The following is a 14,678-nucleotide window of genomic DNA, read 5'->3' as shown; positions in this document are numbered from 1 at the left end:
CAATCAAAAGCTAGAAATGATAAGCTTAGTTAGGAAAACATACAGAAAACCAAGAGAGGCCAAAAGTTACACCTCTTTTGCCAGTTAGCTAAATTGTGAATGTGAAGGAAAAGTTCAGGAAGAAAATTAAAAGCGTTACTCCAATGAACACACAAATTACAGAAAGCAAACAAACTTATTGCTGATAGGGAGAAAGTTTCAGTAGTCTGGATAAAAGATCAAATCAGGCACAACATTCATTCCCTTAAGCCAAAGCCTAATCCAGAGCAAGGCCCCAACTCTCTTCAAGTCTGTGAAGGCTTACAGAGGTGGGAAAGCTGCAAACAAAAGTCTGAAGCTAGCAGAAGTTGGTTCATGGAGTTTAAGAAGTCATCTCCATAATATAAAAGTGCAAGGGAAAGCAGCAAGTGCTGATGCAGAAGCTATAGCAAGTTACACAGAAGACCTAGCTAATTAATGAAGGCTGCTTCACTGAACCACAGATTTCCAAGGTAGATGGAACAGCCTTATAGTGGAAGAAGATGCCATCTGGGACTTTCATAGCCAGAGAGGAGAGATCAATGCCTGGCCTCAAAGCTTTAAAGGACAGGCTGACTCTCTTGTTAGAGACTAATGCAGCTAGTGACTTTAAGCTGAAGTCAACGCTCATTTACCATTCCGAAATTCCTAGGGCCCTTAAGAATTATGCTAAATCTGTGCTCTATAAATGGAACAACAAAAAAGGATAGCAGCACATCTGTTTACAACATGGTTTACTCAATATTTTAATCCCACTGTTGAGACCGACTATTCAGAAGATTCTTTTCAAAGTATTACTGCTCATTGACAATGCATCTTACTACCCAAGAGCTCTGAGGAAGATGTACAAGATTAATGTTGTTTTCACGCCTGCTAATCTAACATCCATTCTGTAGCCCAAGGATTAAGGAGTAATTGTGACTTTCTTCTGACTTTCAAGTCTTATTATTTAAGAAATACATTTCATTACACTATAGCTTCCATGGATAATGATTCCTCTGATGGCTTTTGACAAAGTAGATTAAAAACCTTCTGGAAAGCATTCATGATTCTAGATGCTATTAAGAACATTGGGGATTCATGGAAAAAATCAAACAGGAGTTTGGAAGGAGTTGATTCCAACCTTCACGGATTACTTTGAGGGGTTCAAGACTTCAGAGGAATAAGTGACTGCAGATGTGGTGGAAATACCAGGAAAACTAGAATTAGAAGCAGAGCCTGAAGATGTGACTGAATTGCTATAATCTCATGATAAAACTTTACAGATGAGCAAAGAAAGTGGTTTCTTCAGATGGAAACTACTCCTGGTGAAGATGCTATGAAAACTGTTAAAATGACAATAAAACATATAGAATAGTAAGATAAACTTAGTTAGTAAAACAGAGGCAGCGTTTTAGAGGACTGACTTCAATTAGAAAAAAGTGCTACTGTTAAGTAAAACGTTATCAAACAGTATCACATGCTACAAGGAAACTGTTCATGAAAGGAAGAGTCAACTGATGTGGCAAACTTTACTGTTGTCTCGTTATAGAAATTGCCAAAGCCATCCCAAACTTCATCAGCCACCACCCTGATCAGTCAGTAGCCATCAACATTAAGGCAAGACCCTCCACCAGCAAAAAGATTATGACTTGCTGAGAGTTCAAATGATGGTTACCATTTTTTAGCAATAAGTTATTTTTTAGTTAAAGTATGTACATTTTTTTAGTCATAATGCTAATGCACACTTAATAGACTATACCGTAGTGTAAACATAACTTTTATATGCATGGGAAACAAAAATATTCTTTTGACTCACTTTATTGCAATATTTGCTTTACTGCAGTGGGCTGGAATGGAACTCTCAGTATCTCTGTGGTATGCTTTGTGTATTTCCTGAACTTAACTGGGTGTTAGGTGTAGTACACCAAAGGCAGCCTGATAGTGGAAGGAATAAAGGACAGTAGTTTGGAAGTTAGCGGTTAGTTTTCTGTCCTTACATATGTCTCAGCTTCTCTCGATTACTTCCTTATTCATTTGAAGAAAAAAACAAAACAGAAATCAGGAATTTGCAAACCCTGTTTCACAAGACCTCTTTGTTTTTTAAGGAAGAGTAAATAATGGGTATGGATAAAAGTAAAAATTGGGACCAAAAACAGTAAAAAAATCAAATTTTACAAACCACCAATAGCTTCACATTATTACGTGTGTTTTTTTATTTTTTTAAGATTTTATTTATTTGAGAGAGAGAGAGCACAAGCAGGAGGGAGCAGCAGAGGGAGAGGGAGAAGCAGGGTCCCCACAGAGCAGGGAGCCCAATGTGGGGCTCAAACTAAGGACCCCAGGATCATGACCTGAGCCGAACGAAGCCACTTAACAGACTGAGGCACGCAAATGCCCCTAAAAGATATTTTTTAAAAACCTTCTATAAAGAACATTTTTTTGTTTTTATTTCACTAACAGTAAATAGTAATATTCACCAGATAAAACACACTGAATATATTTGAGTGAACGTCTCTAAAATACAATCAACATCTCACTCTCCAGAAACTATAATGAACATGGCTTCATCCAGAGCAGGCAGGATCAAAATATATGATGAAAGGATCTATAAAACATTCAAATTAAAAAACTGAAGGAGGGGCACCTGGGTGGCGCAGTCGTTAAGCATCTGCCTTCAGCTCAGGGCGTGATCCCGGCGTTCTGGGATCAAGCCCCACGTCAGGCTCCTCTGCTAAGAGCCTGCTTTTTTCTCTCCCACTCCCCCTGCTTGTGTTCCCTCCCTCGCTGGCTGTCTCTACCTCTGTCAAATAAATAAATAAAATCTTTTAAAAAAATAAAAATAAACATAAACATAAAAAACTGAAGGAGAGCACGTGTAGGTCAGAGCTTTTGTACTGGCAAAATGACAATTCGGAAAAATAATAAAATCATCTAATAGTTTTGAAAAGGCAGTTAGTAGCATATCTTACAATACAGTGACAAAAAAACCCTAAGTATAACTGGCCTTTAAGTTTGAATGTAAAGATGAAATGTTAACATGAAGGCTAAAAATATTAAGACATTAAAACTTTTAAAAGAATATCATGAGCACTTTATATAAAGGGGATTTAAAAAGTTCTCTTCTGCTTTATGTGATCTTGGACACTTGATGTGCCTACAGCTTCATTACTTTAGAAGCAAAACAGCATCTGCCTTTTAGAGTTACTATCAAGATAAAATAAGAATATATTTAAGAAAGTGCTTTGAAAATGTTTAAAAAAACTAAGACCAAAAGCAAGGTACTGTACAATAATCATTACTACAAAGTAATGACAGTGCCAGGCTTTTAATATTGAGACCTTCATCTGATAAACATTAAACTTCTGTTTCAGGTTTTCCGTTTTACAACTAAGAGGTATAAAAGACCAGGGAAAAGATGATTGATGGGTTGAAAAATCAGTCCTAAAACTAAGGAACAATATTTAACTTAAGAAGTAAAGCCTGCTGATACACACACAGAGAGAGAGAGAGACATAAAAAGCATATTTTCTTGAATTAGAAACAAAAGTATCCTGAGATAACGTAGAGAAGTAAAAATAATCAATATAATCTAGTGCTGGCATTGATAATCTGTTCTTTGTCCTTAAACTTTTAAAACTAAAATGTATTCATATCTGCCTGAGTAGTATGGACATTCCATTATGAGGGGACAGACTACATGACAAATGGACGATTTTTTAAACCATTTCTCAGTCCTTATGTGAATCAAGTATTTTGCTCATTTATCTTCTTTTAGTTTTATTTTTCTATTTTGGCTTCATAGACTTTAAACAAATTTTAATTAATTTCCACTGTATCTATCCACACATAAAATGCATGCACAAATTTCTTAAATAGCTTCTGAAAACTGTATTGGCAACTTTTTTTTTAATGCACCACCTTTCTCCATGTTAACTTACCTGTTTCTTTAGAGCTCCTAACTGTAAATGAATCTAGGTCTACTGATTTTGGTCTAAGTGGTAACTGTTCAGAATCTAGCTTTGGTTTTGATACCGGCTCAGTTTCAAATTTTGATGAACTGGTAGAAATTTCCCCATTAATCCTGAAATGAGAAAATCAAACATATGTAGAAATCACTTGTGTGTGAATCATAACCATTTTTTAACATTGTGAATTAATGACACTAAAGATGTTATAGCACGATAATTTTTCTTTCTGTTCTACAAAATTATTTTCATAAACATAAGCCTCCACAATAAGACTGATCACAATAAAATCAGAAACGTAAAAACAGCCTAATAGGTATGTATTCACCTAGTATGAATATAAATCATTTAACAGAGAATCATTACAGTCTATAGAAAGAATCTGGAAAACAAATACTTTAAAAATTATTTTGACATTTAGAAAAACAGTACAGCCATTTATGTCAAAGGCAAGTAATTAATAAACTAAATTAGGTAAGTTACCTAAATTAAAATTACCTAAATTAAAATTCGGTAAAACTTACTTGGCTGTAGGAGGTGGTGGAGGGACTGGTTTTTCAGGTCGCTTTGGGTATATTGTTCCAGGAGATCTCAATAAATTATTAGCTTTGGTGGGTGGAGTAGGCTTCTTAGGTGGGACTTGTGGAGCGGCTGGTTTAGAAGGTTTCTGTTCCAGTACTGATTTTTCATCTGATTATTTAAAAATATTTAATAAGTTATTAACAATCAAAATTATTTAGGTTTTTCGAGTTCTTACAGCTAACATCAGGCTGAAAACGTGTGAAACAGAGACATTATTTGTGTATGTGTTCGCCGTTTTAAAGTTATAATTTAATAAGCTTAAATACCTAAAAAAGCTTACTTTGGTGGGAAGGAGGAACACTAATAAGCTTCTGAGCAACAAATAATGCCTAGTGCTTATTGTCTTCCCAGCATCCTTTGTTTTTAGGGGTGGTATACTACTCAAATATAATCACATATGATTTTACTCTAATCAGGGGACAATATTATCTATACTTAAATCCAGACCATTTTCTGAGGCTAAGTATAGGAAACTAGTGACATTTAACATACTTATTTAAAAAAATCACAATGACAATGAAAAAATATCAATTGTTAAGAAAAACAGGCTAGCTTGACTAGTCACAGATGAGGAAATTACAGGCTTGTATTTACAATCCTCACAATTGTACTAGGAATATATTAGCACAATTTCATTTTTTCCAGTTTATTAACACTGTTAATAATTCTATGAACTAGATAAGAAAATATGCTGGAAATAAACAACACTGGGAAAGATTTTAAGCCATTTAATAAAAAAACAATTTTATCACCAAAAAGGCATGGTACTATACACAATGATATACTTGGTTCCTAACCTTTCAGGTACTAAGAATAAATATTAAAATTGACACACACACGTGACTCTTAAACACAGAGAACAACCTGGTGGTTGCCAGAGGGGAAGTGGGTAGGGGAATGGGCGAAATAGATTTTTTTTTAATTGACACAGGTGCACACATACTAGATATTCATGATGTAGCAGTCAGCAAAAATGTGTCTAATGCATATATGCAAAACTAAGAAACTCTTAAGTGCGATACCGAGTTAATTTTCAAAATTTACTTGGTCTTTGTAAAGAATGTCTATCACAGGACCACAAATAATTTCATGAGATTTCATATCAATCAGAAACTGGTGACTGTGTATCTTGAACAAACACTGCCAAGCCAATGGGTAAACCCTTGGTTCAAAATAGTTAGATTTAATCTAACAACAATGAAAATACAAATTACCATTGTTTCAGTTTTATCATCTATGCATAGCTTCCTTGGATCATCTGAAAATACAGCCTAGTCTATTGGTCCTCACGTCGTTCTAAAATCCACTTTCATATGCCCTCAAAGTAAACAATGCATCATGTAATAATTACACCATTATACCATCAAATTCTAACTAGAAGCCAACAGAGCCATCTGCATCATTTATAAGTCAAACAAACTTAAATCTCTAGAAAATGTTAAAAAAGATGTTTTATATAAAATATCAGGAAAAATACTGAAGATTAAATAGAAGTTCACTGATTAATTGAACATACTTCTTTGAACAGATATATAGCTAAAAGCTTGAAATCAATCCAACTCTGCAGTTTATTCTAAAATAAAAGAACACATTTAAATATTCCTGGAAATCAAAGGTGACAAAACTAAGATTCATCATTCCCGGTATAGCCTTGACTAAATCAACAATATAGTATGTTGATTTATCATATATGATGGCAATGTATTTGGGTACTAGGTTTTACTTACCTTTATTGAGGTGAAATTTACCTAGCAATTTAAAGTGAACAATTCAGTGCGTTTAGTAAATTCACAATGTTCTGCAACTACCACCTCTATCAAATTCCAAAACTCTTCCAAAAGAAGAATCTGGTTCCCATTTTTCACTGACTCCCCATTTCTTCCACCCATCTCCTGGCAACCACCAACCTGCCTTCTGTCTCTACAGATTTAGGTATTCTGGGCATGTCATATAGAGGAACTCATACAGTATGTAAATTCTGTGTCTGGCTCATTTCACAATAGCATAATGTTTTCAAGGCTCATTCTCAAGTAGCACGTATCATTATTTCATTCTTTTTGTGATTAAGTAACATCCACCACATGTATATAGCACAACTCATTCATCTGTTGAAGGACATCTGGGTTTTTTTCAACCCCTTGGCTGTTAGGAATAAGGCCGTTATAAACATTTGCATACAAATAATTGTTTGAATATCTGTTTTCCATTCTTTTGGGTATATATCTAGGATCATATAGTAATTCTATGTTTAAGTTTTTGAGGAACTATCAAACTGTTTTTCATAGCAGCTAAAACATTTTACATTCTCATTAGTAAAGTATGAAGGGTCCACTTCTCTACATCCTTGTCAACACTTGTTAATTTTCATTTTTATTATTATTATAGCCATCCTAGAGAGTGTGAAGCAGCTCACTGTGGTTTTGGTTTGCATTTCCCTCATAATTAATGATACTGAACATCTTGTCTGAGCTCATTAGCCATTTGCATATCTCCTTTAGAGAAATGTCTATTTCAATCCTTGGCCCATTTCTGTACTGTCTTTTTGCTGCTGAGTTGTACTAACTGTTTATATATCAGAACACCAGACCCATTATATATTCCTGCTATTGCATATAGGATTTGCAAATATTTCCTCCCATTCTGCGGTATATCTATTTACTTTCTTCATAATGTCCTTTGGTGCACCCAAGTTTTTAATTTTAATGAATTACAATTTAACTGTTTCTTTCTTTTGGTGTCTGAGCTTTTGGTGTCGTATCTAAGAATCTACTGCCAAACCCAAGGCCATGAAGATTTAGCCCTGTGTTTTCTTCTAAGAGTTTTAGTTTTATACCTCTTATATTTAGGTGAATGATCTATTTTCAGTCAAATTTTATATATGGTATGAGGTAAGGGTTCAACTTCATTCTTTTGTATGTGGATATCCAACTGTGCACAGAATTTTAGTTTAACTAGAATTCACCGAAACCAAGAGGAAATTTAAAGAAAAAACATCTTGTTAGTTTTTCAAATGCCCAAAGGAAGAAATATGTAAGGTACAGATGTTATGATAATTTAAGACAGAGAAAAGAATTATCGTTAAGTGTATGGACAAAATTTTTTACTCAAAGCAGCTAAAATATATGGCAGCTAACAAAATACAGCAAAATAACTGAACTATGCCCTATCTTATTTACTACAGAATATAAAAATATATTACTAACACTATATGTAATAAGTTTATCCATTTGTTAATTCGGATGAGGTTTAGTTCCCCACTGCACGAGTAAGAATAGAAAAACAATTCTCAAAAAATTAAAGATGGAAATACCATATGATCTAGTAATTCCACTACCAGGTATTTACCCAAAGAAAACGAAAACACTAATTCTTTTTTTTTTTCTTAAAGATTTTATTTATTTATTTGACAGAGAGAGACAGCCAGCGAGAGAGGGAACACAAGCAGGGGGGAGTGGGAGAGGAAGAAGCAGGCTCCTAGCGGAGGAGCCTGATGTGGGACTCCATCCCGGAGCACCGGGATCACGCCCTGAGCCGAAGGCAGATGCTTAACGACTGCACCACCCAGGCGCCCCGAAAATACTAATTCTAAAAAATATATGCACCCCCATGTTTATCAGTGCATTACATACAATAGCCTAGATACGGAAGCAACAACCTAAGTGTCCATCAATAGACAAATGAATATGGAAGATGGGGGGGTGTACACACACACACACACACACACACACACACACACACACAGGAGTATCATACAACTATTAAAAAGGATAAGATCATGCCATTTGCAATAACATGCATGAACCTAGAGAGTATTATGCTAAGTAAGTCAGACTGCACAAGCAAATACCTTCTAATTTTACTCATAAGTGGAATTTAAAACAATAACAAATGAATAAACAAAAAGAATCAAACCTATAAATACAGAAAACAAACTAATGGTTGCAAAGAGGGGAGGGGTGTGGGGGGGGTTGAACAAAATGGGAGAAGATGATTGGGAAATACAGGCTTCCAGTTATAGAGCAGGAAAGTTACAGAAATGAAAAACAAAGCATTAGGAATATAGTCAGTGATACTGCAATAGCGAAGTATGGAAACAGTAGCTACATATGTGGTGATCATAGCATGATGTATAAACTTGTTGATCACTACGGTGTACACTTTAAACTAATGTAACATTGTGTGTCAGTTACATTCGAATTATTTTTTAAAAAAATAGAAAAATAAAATAATTATACTGGCACTAAAGCATGAATGATTATGAGTGCATCAATTCAGACTGAAAAATCAAATCCATTCTTTATCGATGGTTACTCAAAGACGTGTTAGAGAAAAACACAGTACTATCCAAAAAGTAGCAAATGTATATTTTTTTTTTGAGAGAGAGAGCACACACTCGTGCACGTGTGGTATAAGGAAAGGACAGAGAGAAGGAGAGAGAGAATCGCAAGCACACTTTCAAAACTCTAAGTACAAAGCTCAAAAAATTATCACACATGAACACACATGAATACCACTCAGGCCAAGAACTGAACATTAGGCACATTAAGTTCCAATCATGGCGCTTCCCAATTACTACACAACTGCTCCTACCCAAAGGTGTCTTCTAACACTATAGATCACTTTTGCATTTTAAATTTACATCAGTAAAATCACAAATTCATGTTGTTGCACAGTATCTTGGTATGTGAATATACTTCAATTTATTTATTCATTCAACTGTGAAAGGACATTTGTGTTGTTTCCAAATAAGAGCCAATATAAATAATCCTATGATAAACTTTCTTATTTGAATCTTTGGTACATACACAGAGCACATTTCTCCTGGATATATAACTAGGAGTGCCAATGCTGGCTAATAGGGTATGAATACATTCAACTTAAATTCTCCAGATTAGATATAACAATTTGCATTCCCACCAACAGTGTATGGGAGTTCTCTTAATCTGAATCCCCACCAACATTTGATATTGTTAGTCTCCTTTTCAAAATTTCACCCATGTTGGTGAGAATCTTACTTTGCTTTTAAATTGTATTTCCTTGCTGAGTAATGAAATTGAGTGACTTTATACTTTGATGAAGTATCTATTCAAGGCTCTTAGCTGCATTTTATCAAGCTTTTTCTTACTGATCTGTAGAAATTCTTGACATGTTCTGAATATAAGTCCTTTGTCATTTATCTGTGTTGTAAATAATCACTTCCTACTCTTTTGTCTTACAGTAATGTCTTATATATCCTGTTAAAGAAATCGCTTCCTACTCTAAGGACACAGAAATACTGGTTTATAGTATCTTGCAGAAAATTTGTGGAGCCACTATCCACATGGAACTTTTATGCATATTGTAAGATATGTAGGTAGGTATAAGGTATTATAAAGTAGGTGTACAGTTTAAGTTTTATTTATTGAGGAATGCCCTTTATCACTTCTCTACAGTGCAACTCTGGTCATAAGGCAAGTACTTATCAACCTATTTCTGGATTCAAATTTATGTACTATGAGAGGTAGAGATTAAGACTTGGTTCTTATATGAATATCAGTATCATTTACTTCATCTTTACCTGCAAAAACAACTTCTCTTTATAAATCACATGGCCTTAATTAAATGTCCCTCTTAATGCTTCTCGCTATCCTGTCTACTTTGTCAGCTATCAATATAAACCAGCTTTTTTTTAATTGGCATTTGCCCGACATATTTTTGTCCACCCTTTTAATTTAATCATTCCTGAATTCTTCTCATTAGGATATGTCTCGTTAGCAGGCAATGGTTGGATTTTTTTTTCAGTCTAACAATTTTTCTTTTAAATGGAATCTTTAGTCCCATTTACATATTCTGTAACTACTAAGTATTATTTTTTTCTTGCTTAGTCCATTTTATTTTTTTCTCCTTTCTTGCCTTTTTGTATTTTTGTTATCCATATTCTCCTATTATCTTATTTATACATTATCCTATTTTTTGTAATTGCCTAGAGATTACAGCACATATCCTTTAAGTCATATATAAATTCTTCTACTGCCCTAACACTTTCACTCCATTTACACCTTGCTGTCTTGTTGCACTTTTATTTCTATAAAAGCCCAGAAGATATTATTAATGTTACATACAGTCAATATTTAGATTTACGTGTCTATTTAAGTATCTCTGTTGCTCTTGCTTTCTGTATCTCCAAGTTAACATTTGGAACCATTTCCATTCTGCCTGAATAACACCCTTTAGAACTGCCTAGAGTGCTAGCATGCCAGTGATAAATTCTCTCAGATCTGACTAGCCTAAAAAAGTCTCTATTTCACCTTTTTTTCCTAAGATATTTTCGCTGGCATTATACTTCTAGGTCAGCCGTTATTTCCTTCAACACTTTGGTGACATCATTCCATTGTCTTCTGGCTTCAAATTTTTTTCCACTGAGAAGCAACTGTCAGTCTTATATTTGTTCCTCTAAAGTTAATGTGTCTTATTCTCTGGCTGCTTTCAGTATTATCTTATTTTTTGTTTGTAGCAGCATGACTATAACGAGTGTATGGAGTAGTTTTCTTTGTATATATCCAGGCTGGGCTCCATATTATTTCTTGATTCTGTGGCTTTTTGCTTTTCCTCATTTTTGGAAGACTGAAAACCATTGTATCTTCAAATAAGGTTTCTAGTCCCTATTCTCTCCTCACCACCTGGATCTTCAATTACATGTACATTAAACCTTTTCACTGTATTCGATGTCTCTTAAGATCTTCTTTTCCACTGTTAAGATTTAATTCAGAAATTTTCTTTTGAAAACATACACACATATGTTAACATATACCCACACATACATATCATATATAGTTGACCTTGAACATGTTTGAACTATCCAGGCCTATCTATACACAGATTTTTTTAATACAGTATTGTAAATGTATTTCTTCTCCCTTAACATTCTCATTTTCTTAGTAACATTTTCTCTTTAGCTTACTTTACTGTAAGAATACAGTATATAATGCAAAACATGTGTTAGTCGACTGTTTATGTTATCAGTAAGACTTCTGGTGAACAGTAGGCTATTAGTTAAGTTTTCGTTGAGTCAAAAGTTATATGGGAGGGATGCCTGGATGGCTCAGTCGGATAAACATCTGACTCTTGATTTCGGCTCAGATCATGATCTCAGGGTTGTGGGATCAAGCCCTACCTCAGGCTCTGCACTCAGCACAGAGTTGGTCTGTCCCTTTCCCTCCGCTCCTCTTTCCCTCGTGTGTTCTCTCTCCCCAATAAATAAATAAAATCTTTTAAAAAAATTTTATATGGGAATATCTGACTGTGAGGTGGGTCAGCATCCCAATCCTGCATTGTTCAAGGTCAACTGTATATTTTATATTTATACAAATTCATTCATACTTACATTCACATTACATTTACATTTATATGGTTTCTAGTTATGCCAAAATTATCAATCACATCTTTTATTATTTTGAATATATATTAAGCATAGATACTTTATAGCTTGTGTCTGGTATTTCAAACATCTAAAACACCTGTGGATCAGGTTCTATTTTCTGTTGTTGGTTTCTAGTCATGTGTCGTATCTCCAAGTCTGGTTATTTCTCTATGAATACAAGACATGAGACATTTATGTGAAAACATACAGAGATAATTTAAAACTCTAAATGATGTCCTCTTCTCCAGGGAATAGTTTACTTTGCTTCAGGCAGCCAGGCTAAGGTGCAATAAAACCCCAGATCACCTTCTTCCAATCAGACTGAGACAATTAACAGTTGGGCCTCAGTGTTTCTGAGAGCTAGGTCTACTTCCATTTCACACTTCCTATTAAAGGAAGTCTTTCTGGAACCCAACTCAAAGACCAGGAGTTCACTAAGGTATCTGCTTTTTTTCTGGCCCCTGAACTCTAATATTCGTCTCCTCAAACCCAAAAATATATTGAAAGTTCTTTTTATAGGCTCAGCTACCACTTTCAGAATTGGCAAATGCCTCAAAAGGAAACACAGACCAAATGCCAGACCGTTTCTTGTACCCTTCACACCTCTTCTACATTTAGTATATATGTATATATTTCACACAACCCTTCCAGTTGTTCTCACTCAGATCATTCTCTGCCTGCCTGTACGGTCACTCATCAGTCTTCTTCAAGAGTTCCAGTTCATCTAACAACTTCTTAAATGTACATATTCTAAGACTCCATGCTAAACTCTCTTTCTATTCTCATTTTAAGCAACCTTCTTGAACATTACCCATATCCATACATTTAACAGCTAAGGTCCAAGATAGCATCTTATAAATAAATGCTTAATACAAACTCTCAGCAAAGATTCATCCCATATTTCCTATATTCACATCAAATTCCATTTCAAAAGCTGAACTCATATGTATTTTCCCCCAGAAACTGTCTTTATTTTATAATTCATACCTTACTTCCCCATCCTCACAACCCTTGGGATTTAGTCAGTAAGGTGTACTAATATAAAACCTAAACCACCTTCCTTATGGTAGAGCCTAAATTTATGTCAACATCTCTAGCAGATAATGTAGGCGATTAACTCAAATCTATCCTACCTTCATGATTATACCACGGTAGTAAGTGCACATTCTTTTTATAAGACTTATTGGTCTGGAATTGAACATGTACCCAAAATTAGTCCAAGAAACTGAAAAGGACTTACAGTCCATGACTGTGGAGAGGTTTTCCTCTCTTTCCTACCAAATGGACAAGATATCAAGTTGCCCTGATTGTCACAGTCAGCATTCCTGTGACCTCAAGGAAAAGAATCTGAAGACAAAGTAGACACTAAGGATGGCAAATGGAGAGAGATATAATCCAGGTCCAAAATGAAATTATTCGGTGGGGGGTCATATGACTCCTACCTCTAGACTTCCAATTATATAAGACAGTTTCCTTATTGTTTCAGTTTGAGTAAAGATTTTTTATTCTTTGCTCTTAAAACATTCCAATTTCCTTTTTATCCATACCACTACCACATCTATTCAAATAGCAACAGAACAGTTTCAGAAAAATACCTGAACATGTCACACCAGTTTTTAAAAGACTTCCAATTACACAATAATTATTGTATTGAGTATGCCTTATGCATTATATACTTACTTTGCAAGAAACTATAGAACCAATGTCAAATAAAATTCACACACACACACACACATGCACACACACACAGACCCTACACCTTTGACCCCATGGGATTTAGTCAAATGTCTGAAAAAGAAAATATACACAAAATATCTGAACTAATATGTGATAATACTGAGAAATATCTACTTCTAGAGTAATAAAGAAAAGACTAATGCCAAGAACGTGACATTCAGCTGGACATTTTAAGCTAGAATCTGAAAAATTAGAAGGAATCACATATAAAAAGATTCTGAGGGGAGTGCAAGACAATGACGGGATTCCAAGGAAAGGACACTATACCATGTAACTGGGAGGGGAAAAAAACTCATTCTATGAACATTATAGAGCGGAGGACTCTACTACAGAGTCAACAAGTAAAGAGAAGTATGGAATATACTAGAAAACTCAATGGGGGGCCAGATCCTTCAAAATCTAGTAGGCTAAGCTAAAGCTAATGTGGTCAGGAAAGTCTTCTTTTGAGACTATACTATACTATAAGCTAAAAATTTTTTTCCCCAAATGCAACAGGAAGTATTCAAACACAGTAATAAGTTCATGTCCCATGAGTCATAATATGACTGACACACATTTCTATGAAACATGTACATACACACTTTATTTCCATAATATAAATTCTGAAACCCTTATCACTACTTTAAATCTTTTTTGAAGAAAGACAAGATATAAACAAATAGTTAAATACAACTCCTTGCCATAGCACTGAAAGGCCTTTTATGAATTACATAAGTGATTCTTAATTTTGTCTTCAGATTAGAATCCCATGGAGAGCTTTAAAAATACTACGACCTGAGTTCTACCCTATAAAAATTCTGGAACAGGATCCTTGGCACCAGCATATTTTTTAAAAGACACCCAGGTAATCCTGATATACCACCAAGACTGAAAACAACTGTACCAAGCTCCCCTGCTAGCTTGATTTCTTACGACTCCTCTAGTTACCTATAGCCATTTCCTGAATATGTTATGATTTCTCTCATTCTTTTGACATTCTCTTTCTGTGGCCTGGT

At 34.7% G+C, this 14,678-nt stretch overlaps 1 protein-coding gene across 1 annotated transcript in view; it reads right to left on the bottom strand.

The window, feature by feature from the left end:
- CD2AP (CD2 associated protein) overlaps positions 1-14,678 on the bottom strand; it is a 121,009-nt gene that overhangs the window by 18,365 nt on the left and 87,966 nt on the right. Inside the window, exons 12-13 of the mRNA XM_026507290.4 lie at positions 4,490-4,655; positions 3,939-4,081 (exon numbers count right to left, since the gene is read on the bottom strand). Of these exons, the coding sequence (XP_026363075.1) occupies positions 3,939-4,081; positions 4,490-4,655 (309 nt within the window). The remainder of the gene's footprint in view (positions 1-3,938; positions 4,082-4,489; positions 4,656-14,678) is intronic.

The sequence above is a fragment of the Ursus arctos genome, unplaced genomic scaffold, assembly GCF_023065955.2.
Source record: "Ursus arctos isolate Adak ecotype North America unplaced genomic scaffold, UrsArc2.0 scaffold_29, whole genome shotgun sequence".
Lineage (NCBI taxonomy): Eukaryota > Metazoa > Chordata > Mammalia > Carnivora > Ursidae > Ursus > Ursus arctos.
This window is presented reverse-complemented; position numbering and strand designations above follow the sequence as displayed.